The following is a 19,903-nucleotide window of genomic DNA, read 5'->3' on the forward strand; positions in this document are numbered from 1 at the left end:
AAGGTGTCAAGTCATAGAAGTCGAGGAAAGACCGAGGAACTGTTCCAGAGTGAAAGAGACTAAAGATACGACAGCTGAATGCTAACGTACAGTCCTGGGCTGGGTCCTTTGCTGTGCCGGTCACCATCAGGACAGTTTGGGCAACTTGGGGTCTGTGGATTAGGTGGTAGTCATGTGTCTGGTTCTCTGATTTTGGCAGTTGTGTTACGATTACGTAGGGGGATGTTCTTGTTTGTCGGAACCACACACACTAATGCAACAGTTGGCAGACCTTTTCTGTAGTGAATATTTTAGGCTTTCTGGGCCATATGGGCCCAGTTGCAGCTCCGCTGATGCAGCGTGAGAGCAACCACAGACAATATGAATGAATGAACAGGGCTGCGTCCCCACATGGCTATTTTTATAGATGTTGAAATTTGAATTTCATGTAATTTTCATAGATCATCAAATAGTATTCTTTTGAGTTTTCTGCTCTTTGAAAGTGTGAAAGGCTTTCTTAGCGGGAGGGCCCTGTGCAGTCAGGCCGCCATGCGCCAGCCGCTGCACCGACGTCCTGGGTGCTGACAAGGCACGGTGTCAGCAACGTGCGTTCAGATAATTCAGGGAAAAGGAAGCTGTTCGTGCTGATTCTGAGACCTTCTGGAATTAAGGTGTTTTAAATTTCTTTGGTATTACAAAAAAAAGAGTGTGTAAACAGAGACAATGAGTAGAAGAGAGTGGAGGGGAGAGTACAGGCCTCTGGGGAGCCGCCAGTAAGTCGGTGTGATTGCCGGGGCGATGTGTGAAGGGGGTCTGGCTGACTGTAAGCCTAGACGGGCGGGGCCATATCACGGAGGCCCTGTGAGCATGCCAGAATCTGACTCCTCTTCTTGAATTTTAGCATCATGGATACTGACTTGTATGATGAGTTTGGGAATTATATTGGACCAGAGCTAGATTCTGATGAAGATGATGATGAACTGGGCAGAGAGACCAAAGATCTTGATGAGGTAAGACGAATTATTGCTTTTTTCTTTTTTAGAAAAGCAATGAAGTACTGATTGCTCCGTGCTCCCATAAAAGCTGTGTACATCTCTAACTTTGCCCTGTTTATAAGATGACTTATTGCCCTGACCGGTGCAGCTCAGCTGGTTGGAGTGTCATCCTATAGTCCGAAGGGTCACTGGTTCGACTCCTGGTCAGGGCACATACCCAGGTTTTGGGATTGATCCCCCCTGTTGGGACACATATGAGAAGGCAACCAAGTCCATGTTTCTCACTCACTCTCTGTCTCCACCCCCTCCCTCTTTCTCTCTCCCTCCCTCCTCCTTCCCTCCCCCTCCCCCTCCCCTCTCTCCCTCTCTCCCTCTCTCCCTCTCTCCCTCTCTCCCTCTCTCCCTCTCCTCTCTACCTTTCTCCCCCTCCTTCTCTCTACCTCTCTCCCTTCTTCCCTCCTTCCCTCTCTCCCTCTCCCCCTCTCCCCCACCCTTCCTTTCTCTCTAGAAGCAGTGAAAAAAATGCCCTCAGGAAGGGATAAATAAAAAAATATAATGTGACTTACTGGGGTCTTATACTGCACCTAACCTAGGAATTTAGCTACTGAAGTTCCAAAAGGAAATAAAAAACAGTCATGTTTTCCATCCGCAGCTGCACTGGGAACTTTCCTATAAGCTCAGATTTTGAAAGATGAATCAAAGCAATAGAAAGCGAAGGTGCAGGTGCCTACAACTCCCCTTTGGGAGGGTTATGGAGGGTGAAGTCCAGAATGGTCAGAGGCTTGCAAAGACACCAAAGGCGGCTTTTATGTTTTAGCAGTGTTCAGAGCAAGAAGTCAACAGGCCCACTGCTCATCAGTGGGGGTGTGACAGGAACAAAACATTAGGGAAGCATAGCAAATGTCCCGGCTGCCATCTCTCTGCTCCATCAGGGAAAATGTCCTTCAAACTAGAAAAAGTAGAATAGACGGTGGAGAAAGAACATTGAAGCCATGCAGGTGAAGTGAAAGAGAGAGCATCTTGCAGCCTTGGATGCATCCAAGGCTCCAGGCTCAGGTGCGTCAGGTCCTGGGTGGGCCGGTGGGGAGACCTTGCAGAGGTTACCTGAAAGCCACTGCGGTCATCTTTAAGAAACTGGACCCTGGCTGTGACGCTAGAAAGGGAATCAGGTGACTCGTCCTACTTTTCAAGATGGAGACGAGGCACTCACTGCATTTCTGAAACTACAGGCTAGTGTGATGACGCATCTGTGGTGAAAATTACGGAAGGGATTTTTAAAACGTGACAGTGGACACGTAGGAAGCTCATATGAGTGTTTTTTTGTTTGTTTTTTTAATTTTCCTTTTTACAATGAAAAGATTGAGGTACAAGTGCAGGGTATGCTATAAATACCATGTATCTTGACTTGGGCAAGTCATTTGATGTCTTATTTTTTCTTATAAACCAATTATTTTCTTTGTAAAAATTTATTTTAAAGAGATCATTTTTGTTATACAAATGATTCATGCACACATTCTTATTCACACCAAACAGATGGACATATTCCTTGGGTCTTACTCCATTTCACTCCCCTTCCTGAGGTAGCCACTGTATCTCCTGATATTCCTGTGGGAAGGATGTGGGCTGGGTCCCAATATGAGAAGAGGTCACAGCCACTGAACAACGGTACCGGAAGGGTTTTGATTAGCGGGTTACTGCCAGACCTCATGTGATGTGCCCTAGGCATCTGTGCTCGGTTCCATCCTTTTCCACCTCTTTGTCAATGACTTCAGTGAAGATAGAGAAATTTATAAAATTTACACATCAAACAAGGTAATATATTGGGGAACGGAACTTAAACTCAAAATGATCACAACAAACTTGAATTCCAGGCTAAATAAAACCCAAGAATTTGTTCACTAAGTGCATATAGAGCTCTTACTGTTTGCAAGGAATCACAGTGCAGGGAGAGGCCCCCAGGAGCCTCGTGCTTGCCGGGGGAGATGAAGTGCACACGGAAGTGCCTGTGATGTGGGCCAGCAAGGGACGAATGCCATTTAAGGCATATTTACTGATATCCATGGTAACAGGACCTAAGGAGGGATTAGTCCTGGCTGGGAAAACCAAGAAAGGTAGCTGAGGAAGCCGCATGCACAGTGAACCTGAAGAATGGGAGGCATCTGTAGAGACAGAAGGCAGAATAATCAGTGATTGTCTGGGTCAGGGCGAGGAACTGGGCAATGGTGGCCGAAGGGTACAGAGTTTCTTTTCAGGTGATAAAAATGATCTAAAATTGATTGTGGTGATGGTTGTACGACTCTGAATATACTAAAAACAATTGAATTGTGCACGTAAAATTGGTGAATTGCATGGGACATGAATTGCATCTCACTAAAGCCGTTAATAACAATGGAACAGAATGGTTAGGTTGTGTATGGACGCTTCCACCTCGGTGCAGAAGGTCGAGTTCATCACACGAGTTCACGCACCACGGTATTGCTTGTGCAAGGCTCTGCTCTTGTTCAATGAACCTGTTCCTTTTCATCATATTCTCATACCTGTTGCCATAGTAACTGATCTAACGTATGTAAGTTTTTTTGTGTAGTTGCATTGTGCGTGTGTATTAAAGTAAATGGAATCATACTATCTGTATCATTCTGTTTCTTACTTTTGCCCACTCAGCGTGGGGCAGGTGATGCATTTCAGGATCCATCTCTGTTGCTGTGTGGTTGTCTTAATCTGAGGCGTCTGATCTTTCTGGTGTGTGTTACTTAGTGATGGGCACCTAGGTAACCTGCCGCCAGCCTTCCCTCAGCACAAACAATACTGCAATGGATGTTCTTGCTTTTATGCACCATGTGGAAATTTCTCTGGGTTATATTCCCAAAAGCAGAGTTGCTGATCACAGGATCATATACACACACACACATACTACATGTGTACATACATATATATGTATACATATATATGATTCGATTCCCAGTTAGGGCACATGCCTGGGTTGTGGGCCAGGTCCCCAGTAGGGGACGCATGAGAGGCAACCACACATTGATGTTTCCCTGTCTTTCTTCCCTTCCTCTCTCTAAAAATAAAATCTTTAAATGTTAAACGCCGAGTTACCATGTGTCCCAGCAATTCCATTCCTAGGTACACAGTATGTATACATGTGTGTATGCACGTATATGTGCATACTTCATGTGTATACATTTTGTTGATACATACACATGTGTTAACACGTATGTATACGCGCGCGTGTGTGTGTGTACCTACTTCATGTGTATATACTTTGTTACTCTGTCTGGACTAAGTCCTGTGGGATTACTCTTCAGCGCGGCTGCGCTACTTCATGCTCCTGCTAGCGGGATAAGGGTTCCTGTAGCCTCCTGGTCCACATGGGACGCGTAGATTTTAAAAAACATTCTTGATGGAAGTTATGTAACAGTCGAGAGATACATAGGATTTTATTGGAGACTGGAAAGGAGTGCATTGAGCAGGGGTGCTCACGCAGAGAAGGGGTGCTAAGAGAAAATGATTTCTGCTTCTGATTGCCGATGCACAGTCGCTGCAGGGTGGCCGTGGGTGTGAAGCAGGGTGTGGGGGGCAGATCACGAAGGCCTCGAATGGAGACCTAGGAGTAAGGCGTGACGTGATCCAAGTGAGATGCTGGGACCCTTCTTAGTGCAGGTGGGTCGGGAGGCCCACGGAAATCCCGTGAAAGAGTGCAGAGGCGTGGGGTTTGGCCCACTGTTCGGGTGAGGGAGACGGGTGACCAGACGAACACTGGTTGTGACAGATGAAGGGGGTGATTAAAAGGTGCCTGTTTAGTTTTATCTTAGACTTGTCAGGCTTGAGCCACCATTAGGACACACAGGTAGAAATAATTATAGGTAGTTGGAAATTATTACATAAAATTCTACACTTAGATTCAAAATACATTCAGCAGTATGGGGCGGGAGGAGACTGGCTGATGGCTAGTTAATTTCCTTCCTTTCCGTATATTCTCAGTACAGGAACCAGAGTGAATCTTTTTAAAACAAGTCTGATCACATTATTCCTCTGCCCAGAGCCAATGGAGACGGGTCCTCAGCCTCGGCGCCTTGCCTGGTTCCTTTCACTCAGTAAAGTGTCTTCAGGGTTTATCAGCATTGCAGCGTGTATAGGTGTTTCTTGTTACTGCAAATAATATTCCATCCTGCGGATGCACCTCATTTTATTGATCTAGTCATCAGCTGTTGGGTTGTTTGCACTTTTGGCCATCACAAACAGTGTCACTGTGAGCATTTGTTTACACAATAAGTTTTTGCATGAATATAAGTTTTCATTTGTCTGCGTACCTAGGAATGGAATTGGTGGGTCACAGGGTAACTCGGTGTTTAACATTTAAAGATTTTATTTATTTTTAGAGAGAGGAAGGGAAGGAGAAAGACAAGGAAACAAAAGTGCGTGGTTGCCTCTCATGGTACCCTACTGGGTACCTGACCCACAACCCAGGCATGTGCCCTGACTGGGAATGAAACCAGCCTGCATCAGTCCACTGAGCTACACCAGCCAGGGCAGTGTTTAACATCTTTGAGGAACTACCAAATTGTTTTCCAAAGTGGCCGCACCATTTTACATTCCCTCTGGCAGCTTGTGAGGGTTTTAGTTTCTCCACATCTTCACCAACACCTGTTATTTTTGTCAGAAACATATTTTTTGGAAACAATTCTGTGAATCTAAGTGAAAAATTTAAGGGTCTGGACTTATTCCCAGTTTCTACCTCTGCTTCCTGGTTCCTGCTCATGGAAGGAGTTATTTTTTCCCTTAAGAGGGTGTGTTGTGATAAGCCGTTTGTCCAGTCTCGAATCACTTGTGACCCGTGGCCCACGAGCAGGAAGGGGCTCGTTTGACTGAGGAGAGCCACCCGGGGCCGTAGCTTCCAGTCTTCTCTTCGTGAAGGGTCATGCAGGAGGGGACCCTGACCCGCTAATCGAGCACAGAACTCAAAATCAGAAGCTGTCACACGTGTGAAGTCACTGCTGTCAACTCCTGTGATGTCCATTATGGAGCAGGAAAAGTGCGTGCCCCTTACAGCCCCCTGCTCTCCCTGGCTTTCAGATGGACGACGACGACGATGACGACGATGTGGGCGATCACGATGAGGATCACCCAGGGATGGAGGTGGTGCTGCATGAGGACAAGAAGTACTACCCCACAGCCGAGGAGGTGTACGGCCCCGAGGTGGAGACCATCGTCCAGGAGGAGGACACTCAGCCTCTCACGGGTGAGCCAGGGGGCCCGGGGTGTGCGAGGAGGTGGCGAGACCGGGATGCTTTGTTGCATAGCCATCAGCAGAATTGAGAGTTCAGTGAATGAATTGGCCAGTTTGTCGGTACTATTTCTGCTTTGAGATTCAGTTAACCCTGTTTGAATAGTCAGTAAAATTCATGGCTTTCTTCTGAGGCAATAAGAGTTACTTCTTTATTTATCTAACGTCTGTTGAGGTGCTCGAAGACTGTTTTTGAATTCTCCCCCGGCCTGATGTGTTTTACATCCAAATAATCACAGTTCCTTTCACCAGCCCTCACTAGGTTTGTCTTCTGAGTAGTTGCATTTTGTAAATACAGGGAGACGTTTTAAACTGACATTGACCTCGACCTATATCCAGTCCCCGTCCCTTTCTCCCCTGAAATAAAGTCCAACTCAGCCCACAGTTCAGGATCCTTCACTGTCTTCTGCGAAGGAGCACACCCAGAGCTTTCTCGACATCCGAGTGATCCTTGAGAACAGCAGAAATTGGTGTCATGTATCACGCCTCTGAAAGCTCAGCCTAACGGGACAGAGCTCTGTATTTTTATGTTTTCTGCCCACCTGCACATCAATAATCTTTTTTTCCCCCCAGAACCTATTATTAAGCCAGTGAAAACCAAGAAATTCACTCTGATGGAGCAGACATTACCTGTCACCGTGTATGAAATGGAGTAAGTTATAATGTCTCTCAGCCTCTCTTCAGAAATAATGTGGGTTCATTATTTTTATGGGGGCGTAGGAGGTGTTTTGTGGTTGAAGTAGCCAGTGAACTGCATAAGCAAAATCTCTCCCCACAATTTGCCAAGATTTCCCTTCAGTTTGTATGGTTGCTGGGACATCTGGTTTCAGTGGTAACTTTTCTCTTCGCTCTCATCCAGTTCTCAGCTGTTTCCTCTTCATCCGAATCTTCAGCTGGGTATTGGCACCAGCCTTTTGGAGAGTGCCAAGTGGTGTAGTTGTCGGTATTGGACCACCGGAGCCTGTTTTGGCCCAAACTTGCTAAGTAGTTGGGGAACGTGTTGAAAAGGAACTCACGAGTAGGTAGATGTCCAGGGTGGGGCGAGAGTAGGTTCACAGTCATGAGTACTCGAAACACAGAGTTTATTCTTGTGTTATTGTTGCTTACTCGTTGTGTTTTCCGTAGAAACAACTGTTAACTTGCTTTGGCCCAACCCTGTGTGTGTAGGATGATTTAGACCCAGCTGTTTTGGGAAATACTGAAACTGATGAAATGCAGGTGTGGGGCCCTCGTGAACTGAAGTGCTTCTGACTTGCTGTTAGATGCACTACCTTTCAACCACCTTGTTATCGTGTGTGCCCAGACGAGTGGGGTCCTTGTCTCATGCTGAGTTTGTCTGCCATCCTTTAGACATTTTTGGTTTGTTTGATTTATTTATTTATTATTTTTAAAAGATTTTATTTATTTATCTTTAGAGGGGAAGGAAAGGAGAAAGGGAGAGAAATATCAATATATGTGGTTGCCTCTCGTGCGTTGCCTGTTGGGAACTGGCCTGCAACCCAGGCACGTGCCCTGACTGGGAATCGAACCGCGGTTGTTTGGTTCGCAGGCCCGTGCTCAGTCCACTGAGCTACACCAGCTGGGGCAGATTTGTTTGTTTTAAATAATGTTTTATTTATTACTTTTAGAGAAAGGAAGAGAGAGAGGTGGCGATTTGTTGTTGGACCTATTGATGCATCCACTAGTTGCTTCTCTAATGTGCCCCGACCAGGGATCGGACCCGAACCCACAACCTTGGCGTATCGGGACGACGCTCTAACCAGTTGAGCTACCCAGACAGACATTTTTGAAACAACTTTTCAGTTATCTTCAAAAATTGCTTTATTTCCTTTCTGTTCTCAATGGTGATTTTTAAAAATCTCCAGTATGTGAAAGCTGACTGGATTTTTTTTTTTTGACGAGCCAGAGTCATCTGAAGGCTACTTGTCATAAGTAATGTGGGTGATGAGCAAGAAAGACAGGGCTGGTTTTGACCAAGATGGAAGTCCTCTGCTTGGCATTGGTTTTCTTTTTTCTTTTTTAAATTTTATGTGTTTATTTTTAGAGAGAGGGGAAGGCAAGGAGAAAGGGAGAGAAACATCAATGTGTGAGAGAAATGTCCATTGGTTGCCTCTCACACACCCCCAACTGCAGACCTAGCCCTCAGCCCAGGCATGTGCCCTGGCTGGGAATCGAACCAGCAACCTTTAGGTTCACAGGCCTGTACTCAATCCACTGAGCTGTGCCAGCCAGGACAGCATTGTTAATGAGATGACATTTTTGTTAACTAGCTCTGAGGACAGTTTCAAAACAGAAGATCCCAGCCTGGCTGGTGTAGCTCAGTGGATTGAGCGTGGGCTGCGAACCTAAGGGTCGCTGGTTCAATTCCCAATCAGGGCACATGCCTTGGTTGCAGGCCAGGCCCCCCGTGGGCGCCACTTGAGAGTCAACCACACATTGATGTTTTTAAGTCCCCTTGCCATCGGTGGAATAAAGAGATGACATCTAACCTGAAGATTTTGAGAGGGACAGTGTGCATGGATGTGTGTTAGTTCTGGTGTTTGGTTTGGGTTTTTTTTTCTTGCTTGCTTTTTAAATCTCACTTTACTGTTGAAATCCTTGTGACACTTCACAGATTGCGTCACCGTCGCGGATAAGTCTATTCCACTCCCAGAACCGTATAGATGCAGAAGCTCGCGTCTGCCTCTGAGCATCCCCCCTGTGGTTCTGAAAGTTGTTCCTGAAAAACTAAAAATACCTGCAACACTTTTATACCTCTGCCCATTTGAAAACTTTTGCCAAAGCCCCTTTTCTCGTTTCCTTTCTCCTTTCAGTTTTTTGGCAGATCTGATGGATAACTCGGAGCTCATCAGAAATGTGACCCTCTGTGGCCATCTCCATCATGGCAAGGTAAGAGAACTTTTGGTACTTGGAGCAGGCTTTCTCCCAGTTCCTGCTCTTCAGCCTTCAGAGTCGTAGGTTGGGCTTCAAGCCCAGAAGGCTAGACCTTCGGACTCTGGGGGCCTCCATGCCCATCGTGAAGCCTTGCTGTGGAACTCTGGCTTGTCCTCACCAGCGGGGGGGGGGAGCCTGTTAGGAAGCCGTTTGCATGCCTGAGCCTCATGTGGGCAGCTGGACAGATGAGGGGAAATGGAGCTTTACTGTGATTCTGTATGTTTTCATTTCCTTGGGGGTGCTCGTCTCAGAAAGACTGTGTCTTTCATTTGAAAGTCATCCTGTGGCGTCAGTGTTAATTTTTTGCTGACCCGTAACCCTCCCCGTCCTCTCCCCGCTCTCCATCTCCCTAAACGATGTGGCGGGTTGGGAGCTGGGAGGAGGGTGGAATAGATTTTCCTCTGTGGTTGGCAGGTCTTAACCACCCGTTTCCTTTCAGACGTGTTTTGTAGATTGTTTGATAGAGCAGACTCACCCGGAAATCAGAAAGCGCTATGACCAAGATGTAAGTAGAAATTCGGGTGAGAGTTTAGGATCACCGTTCATTCAGAATATACGGGGGTGTGTCTCTCTTCCTCCCCTTCTTTCCGCTTTCTCGGTTGTTATAAATAATGACACCTACAGAGTGCTACTTTGCAACTGTAATCTTTATTAATAGCCTTTAAGGAAATAATTACAACTTTCTCAGGGGCATAAAGAATGTTAACCTGCAGTATTTTTGTCTGGTCTGTTAGGCACTCGGGATCCTCCCTCTGTTCTGATGTGTCTTGACTTTTATAGCCTGTTCTTTCCTGTCACAGTATTAAAAGCTTCCTCTATAAATGTAATACACTGGCTCTTGTTGTTTTCATGATAAATTTAAATGCCTGTGAACGAGGCCAAGAGCGGCTGCAAGTCTCAGCGCAATAATTGTTCAGTCTCTGCCAGATTGACTGTTTTGACACGTGGGGACTCCGTGAAGGCTGGACATGTCTCCCGTTACCACTCTGAGAGTGTGGCGCATCTGATACAGTTTAGCGCTCCAGCCATACCTGGTCCTCAGTGACTGCCCCCACCCCCTAAAAACACACAGCCAGGAGCATTTTCCATCTGGGAAGGCCCTGGTCTCATTGTCTGGAATTTCTGTAGGGACCCCCGCTCTCTTCAATCTGTTCTCCTCCTGAGACAAAAACCCTTGAGTTGGGAGGCGGTGGGAAAGTGACTGATGGTTTGTGTGGGAGGGAAGTCTGAATTCAGGTGCTAACAACAGTCCTTTTCCCTTAGCTGTGCTACACTGACATCCTCTTCACAGAACAAGAGGTAAGTGTGCCTTGGGGAATCCAGCCGTTGTCCGCACCAGGCCCAGCGGTGGTAGTGTCGCTGGGAGCGTAGTGAGCCTTTATGAGAACACTTCGTCCGTGCCGCATCCCCCTCTCACTCCCACCTTTTTATCTCCCTGCTTCTGCCGTCACCCCGCGATCTGTAACTTGAGAGGGAACTGGGGAGGCGAGCTGTAGGGTAAAGGGAGGACCCTCCGTCCTCGCCTGAATTTAACGTGGCCTTACAAGTACTGTAAGTTACGCAGAAGCTCCACATGATTTTTTAAATGACATCATGCTTAAAATCTATAAGATGACTTCATCCATAAGACACTCACTTTCCAGGAGTAGCTCTTCTGTCTGCGCTCCTCTTGCTGTATAGAGCAGTGAGCACACGTCTCTGTTTTTCCCACTCCAGCTGGTGGGTCTTCCTTTGTTTCCATTGGGGTCTTTATTCCGCTCCTCTGAACCTTTCTCTTTGGCCCTCTGAAACATCCATTGTTTGCCTGTCACACGCCTCCAACTGGGGGCGTGGCCTGCAACCCAGGCATGTGCTCTGACTGGGAACCGAACCGGTGACCTTTCATTTGTGGGATAATGCCTAACCCACTGAGCCACACCAGTCAGAGCCCCCTCTTTATTTCTGTCTCAGCTCAAGTAAATAAATATAAATATGGTTAACTAAGGAAACTGCGAATGGTGCCAACACGTGATAAACAATCAACAAACATTAGCTTCTGTTGTTTCTTAATATAGTTATTTGCCTAGAGTTTAGTAATTACTCCCTGTTATAGCTTTCATAATTTTTCTATCCTCCAGTGCCCCTGGATTGCTTCTTTTTGCCTACATGGTGCTTGGTTAGTTTGTTTCCAGTGTGTGGGAAGGACGAGACTTTGGGACCCTCGATCCTTTAAAGTTCAATACAGCTTTGCTTGCTTGTTCACTTTTACTTTTTTATATTTAAACCAACCCTCCCACCCCCCAAAAAATGCTATTTAAGATATTTTGTCTTCAAGGTCGTTCTGGGTAGAGGCCTAGCTGCAGACCCCACCCACTGCAAGGAGAGACATCAGTATGATTTACCAGTATTGGCGAGCTCCGAGAGAAGCAGAATGAACCCCTCTCGCATAGGAAGAAGCCTTGACCTCTCTTTTTTTATGACTTGCAGAGAGGCGTTGGCATCAAAAGCACTCCTGTGACAGTGGTTTTGCCGGACACCAAAGGAAAATCTTACCTCTTCAACATAATGGACACTCCGGGTAGGACATTCCGTGCCCCGTGTCCTCTGCGTCTGACTAGTTCATCAGCAAGCACCGTGCTCCAGGCCTCCCATTTTGCTCCTCTCTTTGCTCTAGAATACTTAAATCGTAGGGAATCTTACTCATTTGCTCACTCGAGCCTGTGTCAGGCCCCATGCTAGACGTGTGGTAACAAAGCTGAGTCAGACATGGCCCCCTGCCTCAGGCACTCAGTCTTTCCAAGGAGACTTTGGGGACCACACACCAGCTGCTGGCAGACACTCAGTGTCCTGGCCCCGTGGCAGGTTCTTTCTCTTTCGGAGAAGACCAAGTGGGGCAGAGCTTTAAGTAGGGAAATTCGGGTTTTGACGGATCGGCCTTCCCTTCCCAGTGCCCTCATACCTGTCAGCCCCGCCCCTGCCGGCAGCACCTTGCCAGGCTCTATCTCCCGGGCCCCGGGCCCACCTTTGCCTTTCTTCCTGCCTCCAGATTGTCTTCTGTCCCCCAGGACTCTGCTTCCTCCTGATTAGACTAAGCTGGTCTGTGAACGTGAATATGTTGTGCCCTCCTAGGTAGACACTTCCTTCTTTTTATGTTTGGGGACCTCCTGAATAAAAGTTTAATCCAAGAGTGTGACTCCAGTGGTGGGATTTATACACCGCAGTGAGCTGGGGGGGGAGGGAAAGGGGTACTGGGGGCTCACCTGCCTTGCACACCCTGCAGATCACCTGCCAGTTGTTGCCACCACGCAAGTGGCGGCGTAGTTGGTGACGTGGTTGATGTTTGCTTTGCAGGACATGTGAATTTTTCTGACGAGGTCACGGCTGGCTTGCGCATCTCAGATGGAGTGGTCCTTTTCATCGATGCTGCCGAGGGCGTGAGTCTGGATTCCCTCCTTTTTAGGTTTGCCCCACACATTGCCCACAGCACTGAGCAAGCTGGGAGCCAGAGGACGTGAAAGTCTGTGGGATTCTAACTCCCGTTTGATCAAAAATTAAGGTAGCAAATGAAGTTCAGAATTAGTTCCGAATGTGAGTTCCTCACGCCCTGCCCAGTGAAGCTCAAGGTGAACAATGGGACCCACTGCCATTCAGAAAACACAAAGATAAGATGACAAATGTAAATAAAAGGGAAGGAGGAGAGTATATTCATATAAGTGGATTCGAAATGTTAAATGAGTTTTTCTAATGTCAAGAGAGATTGGAGTTAAAAGGCCATGTTGGCTTTTATATTAGGTAATTGGCTAACCTCATTCATGTTGTCATTAGTGAGATAGCCAGCAGAGGGAGCCAGAGTTGCCTTTTTAAAATTGACTTTTGGAATAATTTCAGGCTTACTGAAAAGTTGTAAGTACAAAGAACTCATCCTCACTTGCTTTGTAATAATTTTTAAAATTTTTAATTTATATATATTTTGGAGACATGGGAAGGGAGAGAGAAACACAATGTATGGTTGCCTCTCACACACCCCATACTGGGGACCTGGTCTGTAACCCAGGCACATGTCCTGACTGGGAATCGAACCGACGACCCTTTGTTTCACAGGCCAGTGCTCAATCCACTGAGCCACACCAGCTAAGGCTGCTTTGTTATTCTTCCTGTACTTGTACATGTGTGTGTGTGTCTTCTCTTCTTGAACCATTTGAAAGAAAAATATTTCAGAATGTATTTCCTAAGAACAAAGGCATTCATGTACATAACCATAGTATAGTTACCAAACTCGGGGAGTTTAACGTTGATACAATATATATTTTTTAAAATTTTATTTATGTATTTATTTTTGGAGCAAGGGAGGGAGAAGGAGAGGGACAGAAACATCAAACAGCATGTGGTTGTCTCTCACGCTTCCCCAACTGGGGACCTTCGCCCACAACCCAGGCATGTGCCCTGACTGGGAATCGAACCAGTGACCCTTTGATTTGCAGGCTGGCACTCAATCCACTGAGCCACAGCAGCCAGGGTTGTTGATACAGTATGTTGTACAGATCTTTTTGTATCGAACGTAGTCTTGCTGATTGTCCCAATAGTGTCCTTTATAGAGCTGATTCCTCATCCAGGATACTGCATAACAGTTAGTCTTCATGTCTCTTTGTTTCTTTTAATTGATTGGGACTGTTCTTTTGCCTTTCTTTGGTCTTTTACAACATTAGCACGAAGGGTATTCACTGTTCATTTTGTGAAATGTCTGCCTGGGTGTGTAATGTTTCTTCATGATCACATTCAGGTTACTTTTGGCAGGATCACTACGTAAATAGAGCTGTGTTCCTCTTAGTCCATCACGTCGGGAGGTCCACGGTGTCACCTGTCCCATTGGTGATGTCCGCTTTGGTCACTGGTTAAAGCAGGTCTGTCAGGTTTTTCTTCAGTGTGAAGTTACGATTTTCCCCTTTGTAATAGGTAATTTGTGGAGTGATACCTTGAATCTGTTATACATTCTATCCCTTATCAAGCTTCACCTACAGTTTCTGTCAGCTCCTGGTCATTCCTGGCGTGTTTCCACGGGGGCTGCAGGAAGTTCTCTCACTCCTGTTTTCCGTCTGTGTTCGGCGGTTGGAATTCTGCTGGAAGGAAGAGCCCTTCTCTGTCTGCTTGTTTCCTGTCAGTGCGGATTCATGGGGTTTTGTTGCACTCACTGGATTGAATCCGTTACTGTCCTTACGTATTTTGATAGTCCAGTTATCCCAGACTTGGCTAGTGAGAGCTTCTTCACTCTGGCTCCCTTGTCCTTTTGACATGTCCTAATTTTTTTATTACTTCCTTACCCTTAGGCACAAAAAGATGTTCTAGACTCATCTTGTACCTTCCCTGCCTCAATCCTGGAACCAGCCATTTCTCCAGGGAACTCTGGCTCCTTATAGTAGGGCCTGGAATTCAGAAACAGATCAGGATATGTTCATTGCTGCTGGTCCTTTTACTGAGTGCAGATAATATGTGTCCATACATACCTCTAACTGTTTTTACTCACACACATTTAAAAACCATTCACACACACACACACACACACACACACAGACACAAGGGAGAAACCATTAGTGTGCCCTGACCCCTGCGATTCCATTTTAGCACCGTAGGCGCTTCCTAGTTCCCCTCCTGTGCCCTCTGTCACGGAGACACCCAGCTCCCAGCATCGGGACTGTACTTACTCGTTTCTCAGTCCTGCGAGGTGCCCTCGTAAAGTTCCCGAATCTGCCTTCGGGCAACGCGTACCCTCTGTGGCCGCCCAGTAGTCCACTTCCCCAGGTCCTCCTCTCCTCAGACCTTGAATTTTCAAGCAGTGCCCTCTTTGACTTTTCCACCCTCCTTGCTGTTACCACCTGTGTCTCCCAGGTGATGCTGAACACGGAGCGGCTGATCAAGCACGCGGTGCAGGAGAGGCTGGCGGTCACCGTGTGCATCAACAAGATTGACCGGCTGATCCTGGAGCTGAAGCTGCCTCCGACGGATGCTTATTACAAGCTGCGTCACATTGTGGATGAGGTCAACGGGTTGATAAGGTATAAGGAACCTGGCGGTGTCCTCAGGGACTCTAGTTTTATAAGTCTTAACCTTGAACGCCGGGGGCAACTCTGATCTCGTGGCATGCATTGGTGAGCTTGTTGGGCAGGGCTAGAGGCTTATTCCTTGGCTCTACCGGGACTGACTCCGCAGCCTTGGCCTCACGCACTTCTGCCTCAACCAGCTGGGCACGCGTCTTCAAGTTGGTGTTGTGGTCAGTGCCAGGGGCTCTGCAATCAGTCTCGTGTTCACCTCACAGCGACCATGTAAAGGTTACTTAAGCTTGTAGAACCTCAGTTTCTGCCTCTGTAAAAAGGGGATAATAATAATATTTGCATAGTGAGGTGTTAACAACAAATTAAATAGATGTCTGCAGTAACACACTTAGCGAGCTTAGCAGTAACTGATCATTGAATAATGTAGCTGCTGTTATTAGCACTAAGGACATGAGGGAACTGTTTCCTGGCCGTTGTTTCTGGATACAGCTGCCTTACAAGATAGGTTTACAAGGGCTTACAGTAGTAAATGTGAGTGGGAGACTTTAGAATAGTAGTAAGGTGGCTCTGAAGAATAGATTAAGTATGTCGTTGTTTTTTTTTTAAGATTTTATTTATTTTGCCATGGCCAGTGTGGCTCAGTGGATTGAGCACCGGCTTGTGAACCAAAGGATCACTGGTTTGATTCCCAGTTAGGGCACATGCCTGGGTTGTGGGCCAGGTCCCCAGTGGGGGGCGTGTGAGAGGCAGCCACACACTGATGTTTCTCTCCCTCTCTTTCTCCCTCCCTTCCCCTGTCTAAAAAATAAGGCGTGTGCCCTGACTGGGAATTGAACTGGCCACCCTTTGCTTCGTAGGCCGGTACTCGATCTGCTGAGCCACATCAGCCAGGGCAGATTGAGTATGTCTCAAAGATAGTTTTATCTGTAGGCTGAAGAATGTACTAGATGCCTTCTGGAGGCTCCTCAAAGGGAGAGACCGTTTTACTGAGAGAACACTTCTGCTGTTGAGGACTGGGGGCAGCACCTGCGTGGCCAGAGACAGGTTCAGGTCCAGGAGTTGCTTTGCTTTGCAGCACTGATTCTCAACAGGGGTTGCTCCTCCCTGTCTCCGGAAGGGCTGAGGATGACCAGAGCCCAATAGAATATCAGGAATCCAAAGTATGAAATGATACAGTTCTTCAAAAAGGAGATGGGGTTGGATAGGGCTTAGTCCTGGCCCACCAAAATAGGACGCCATTTTTCACCCTCTATACAGTAAATAGCAGCATAAACATTATTTGGAAACATGGAGGTAAATGCTCTAAAAGCAGCTCTCAAAGAATTGAAAGCGGTGACCCCTGGGGAACATACTTGGGAGTGGGGTAGAGTGAGGTAGGAGACTTTTTTATAAGTCAGTACTTTTATTTCTAAATTAAGAAATTCCATAAAACATTGTACAGTAAGGCTTGGGCTGTGGATCTGATCCCTGGGTATAACTGGTTTTCTTGTAAGTACTAGTGAACTTGGGGTGCTGATGCTTCTGCATGGCTTTTGAGGTACAAAGTTTTAACACAAATTTGAAAAACAAGCCAAACAAAACAGAATAAAGAAGAGTAGGGTGGTGGGATTAGGGAGCAAAGTTTCTTTTTCTTTTTCTTTTTTTTAAAGATTTTATTTATTTATTGGAAGGGAGGGAGAAAGAGAGGAAGAGAAACATCAGTATGCGGTTGCCTCTTGCACGCCCCCTACTGGGGACCTTGCCTGCAACCCAGGCATGTGCCCTGACTGAGAATCAAACTGGTGACCATTTGGTTCACAGGCTGGTGCTCAATCCACTGAGCCACACCAGCCAGGGCTCTTTTACTCTTTTATTTGATCATTTATTCTGCTGTTTTATGTCTATTTGTGTTTGCAAAATTGAGATTTCTCCAGAATGTATTTCGCTCCAATCATGTTAGATTTGTTTCCTGTATTCTAAGTAAGACCTTTTTGTCTGTGTCCTCCAAGTTGCCCCTTGTCTGTCCAGTGCAATTAACTTCTCCAGGGTCTCATAGGCTGCTCCCAGCTCTGGGAGGTCAGCTTGTTACTGGGAGTTGGAGAACAACTTCATCATGTCACTTTCTTGGACCAGGCTGTTGGCAAAGCCGACTGTGTTATGTAAGCCCCGCTGAGGGCAAGGGCTGGAGAGGCTGCGATGCCGAGCCCCTGCCCTTCGCCCTCAGTGGCGCGTCAGCCGGGCTGCGCACTCACAGCTGTCTCCGTTCCAGCATGTACTCCACTGACGAGAACCTGATCCTGTCCCCACTCCTGGGCAACGTCTGCTTCTCCAGCTCCCAGTACAGCATCTGCTTCACGCTGGGCTCCTTTGCCAAGATCTACGCCGACACGTTCGGTAAGCGCCGGCTGGCGGTCTGTCTCACCAGCTTCCCCGGAGCCGTGGTGCCTTTCCTGCCGAGTGCCTTAGAGATTGGCTTCTCGCCAGAGTCCCCGGTTGGGGAGGAGCGTTTTATCAACTGTCAGTCTCACACCTGGGGGCTCTTTTTGGCCCCAAACTCTTCCTTCAGGCTAAGTGGTTTCTGGGAAATAGAACAGTAAAGGTGACAAGGAAGAAAGATGAAGCAAGAGCTCGTTTCGGGAATTAGGCTCTCGCCTAGAGTGAGATGAATTCTGTCAAAAACGAAGTACCCGTGCTCACAGCCCCTCCAGATCTCGTCCTCAGAGATGGTGTCTCCCTCGTTAGTAGCATCCCAGCTGCCTTTTCAGCCCCTCCAGGCGGGTAGGAGCTTTGAGGGCCTGCTGGAAAGCGCCGTGTCAGATATGCAGTCGGCGCAAACGGGCCTCCTGGGGTGCCCAGGCGCGCAGCTGCGGGGGTCCCTGGGGCCTGGACATCAGCACGCAGGGGCCAGCTCCCATCTCGGGGCTCCGCGCTCTTCCCCACCTCTGTGCCTCCCCGGTTCCTTTCAGCTCCTTAAGACCCCACGTCCTAAACGTTGTGTGTCAGACACTGCGCTTCATTGGAGGGGTCATTGTCGCCCTGTTTCTAGAGCTGAGGAGACAGGCTCTCGGGGAGCCTCGCAGCTGGGGCTCTGGGGCCTCCGCCCCGCCTGTCAGCTGCCCTGCCGCGTGCGTCTTCCCTCTGTCGCACCCCTGCTAACATTGATACCGTGTCCTCTCACTGGAAAGACAACAGAGCACGGTGAAAAGAAGGCGGCTCCTCTGCCTTCTGGGAACGTCGTCCAGCGAGCACGCAGTCCCCAGAGCAGTGGGTGGCCGTGTGGGCCACGTGGCAGGGAGCTGTCGTGGGCAGGTGCAGCGGAGGGATTCGGGGGGGGGGGGGTCAGCTCCGATGGCCTGAGGCTGCTGGAAGGACACGGGGCCGAAACAAGTGGAGAGTGGGGAACAGGGGTCCAAGCCCACAGGGTTGGGGGCAGAGGCGGGTGGTGTTAGCCCACGGCCCAGCCCACTCCATGACAGTGGGCAGTCGCACCAAGGAGAAGGGTTGCAGGCTAGGTTGGGACCACGCTGAGGAGGTCGGAATGCCCCACGAAGGAACTTGGACTTTACCTGGCAATAGTTCGGGGCTGTTCACTCTCAAACACTGGGGTGGGCTAGTACGTGCAGACCTGATGGGACATAGACCAGAGGCAGGAAGACACGGAGGAGGGGCACCTGTTGCGACTCTCAGGACCGCGTTCAGGCCCAGGGTTGTGGGTGTTGGATCGGTGTTACCTGTGCGACCGAGGAGGGGACGTGAATTAGAGAGATGGTCGCTCATCGTTTCAGGAAGCCTTTATTCCTCCTGTTGGACATGGGCCTAGCTCTTGGGAGGGCTCCAGCGGCTCAGGCCGGTGACTGTAGTGCAGCCCGTGTGAGGGCAGCGAGGGAGGTGCCTGGGAGACGGGGCGGTTCACGGGGGCAGGGGGCAGTTTCCAAACCAGCAAAGTGGGAAGAGAAAGATGTTGAGCCGGATGAAGTGCCGACGGCAGCCCCACTGAGAGAGTCCCCAGGGCAGTGGGGCTTTAGGGAGAGGGTGATGAATCCCCTCTGTCATCTCGAGCGGGAGAGACCGGTCCGTGCCCTGGGCAGAAATACCCACGAGACGGTTGGTGTTGTCAGTGATCTGTCTGAATGTTACAGGAGTTCCTGACTCAGAAGGTCTTGAACTTTAAAAGCCGCAGTTGCTTGGTTCAGTCGGACCAGGATTAGCAGCTGCAGTCAAACTAGAAATATTAATTAGTAAAAGATGAGAAAGGTTGGCTGTGGTGTTGTCTGTTCAGAAGGCTAGGTGTCTGCCTTCTGGAAGCTTAGGGCTGGTCAGAGCCTTAGCATGACACTGCGCCGGGGAGGCTGCCCACACTGGCGGCAGCACAGCGCGGGGAAGAGGGAGGGAGCCGTAAGGTCCCCCTTCCAGATGGGACGGGGTTTGGGTGCGGGCAGAGGACCGCGTGCAGGCGGTTGAGCTGTTGTGTCAAAGGAGCAGCAAAAGCGCCTTCCTCGCCCGTGGCCCTGGCCTGAGCTCGCCGGACCTGGGTGCTCCTGGGGTCCTTGTGGCTCCAGCGCAGCCTTGTCAGCTTTCGGCCAGTCTTGCCCTTTGCGTCTCTTGTCCTCGTCTGCCTGCCTGGGTGGCAGAAACGTCCGGGCCTCGGAGAGACAGGCGCTAGAATTCCTCAGCTGCAGTCCACCTGGGGCACCTGAAAGAGA

At 48.4% G+C, this 19,903-nt stretch overlaps 1 protein-coding gene across 1 annotated transcript in view; it reads left to right on the forward strand.

Annotated features, from left to right (window-relative positions):
- The window catches only part of EFTUD2 (elongation factor Tu GTP binding domain containing 2), a 34,978-nt gene that overhangs the window by 2,772 nt on the left and 12,303 nt on the right, over positions 1–19,903 (forward strand). The window contains exons 2-11 of the mRNA XM_037067417.1: positions 881–989; positions 6,051–6,216; positions 6,835–6,913; positions 9,075–9,150; positions 9,635–9,700; positions 10,459–10,494; positions 11,662–11,752; positions 12,526–12,608; positions 15,058–15,224; positions 17,470–17,594. Of these exons, the coding sequence (XP_036923312.1) occupies positions 885–989; positions 6,051–6,216; positions 6,835–6,913; positions 9,075–9,150; positions 9,635–9,700; positions 10,459–10,494; positions 11,662–11,752; positions 12,526–12,608; positions 15,058–15,224; positions 17,470–17,594 (994 nt within the window). The 5' untranslated portion in view covers positions 881–884. The remainder of the gene's footprint in view (positions 1–880; positions 990–6,050; positions 6,217–6,834; positions 6,914–9,074; positions 9,151–9,634; positions 9,701–10,458; positions 10,495–11,661; positions 11,753–12,525; positions 12,609–15,057; positions 15,225–17,469; positions 17,595–19,903) is intronic.

The sequence above is a fragment of the Sturnira hondurensis genome, unplaced genomic scaffold (genome assembly GCF_014824575.4).
Source record: "Sturnira hondurensis isolate 20B ecotype Veracruz unplaced genomic scaffold, ASM1482457v3 Scaffold0001221, whole genome shotgun sequence".
NCBI lineage: Eukaryota > Metazoa > Chordata > Mammalia > Chiroptera > Phyllostomidae > Sturnira > Sturnira hondurensis.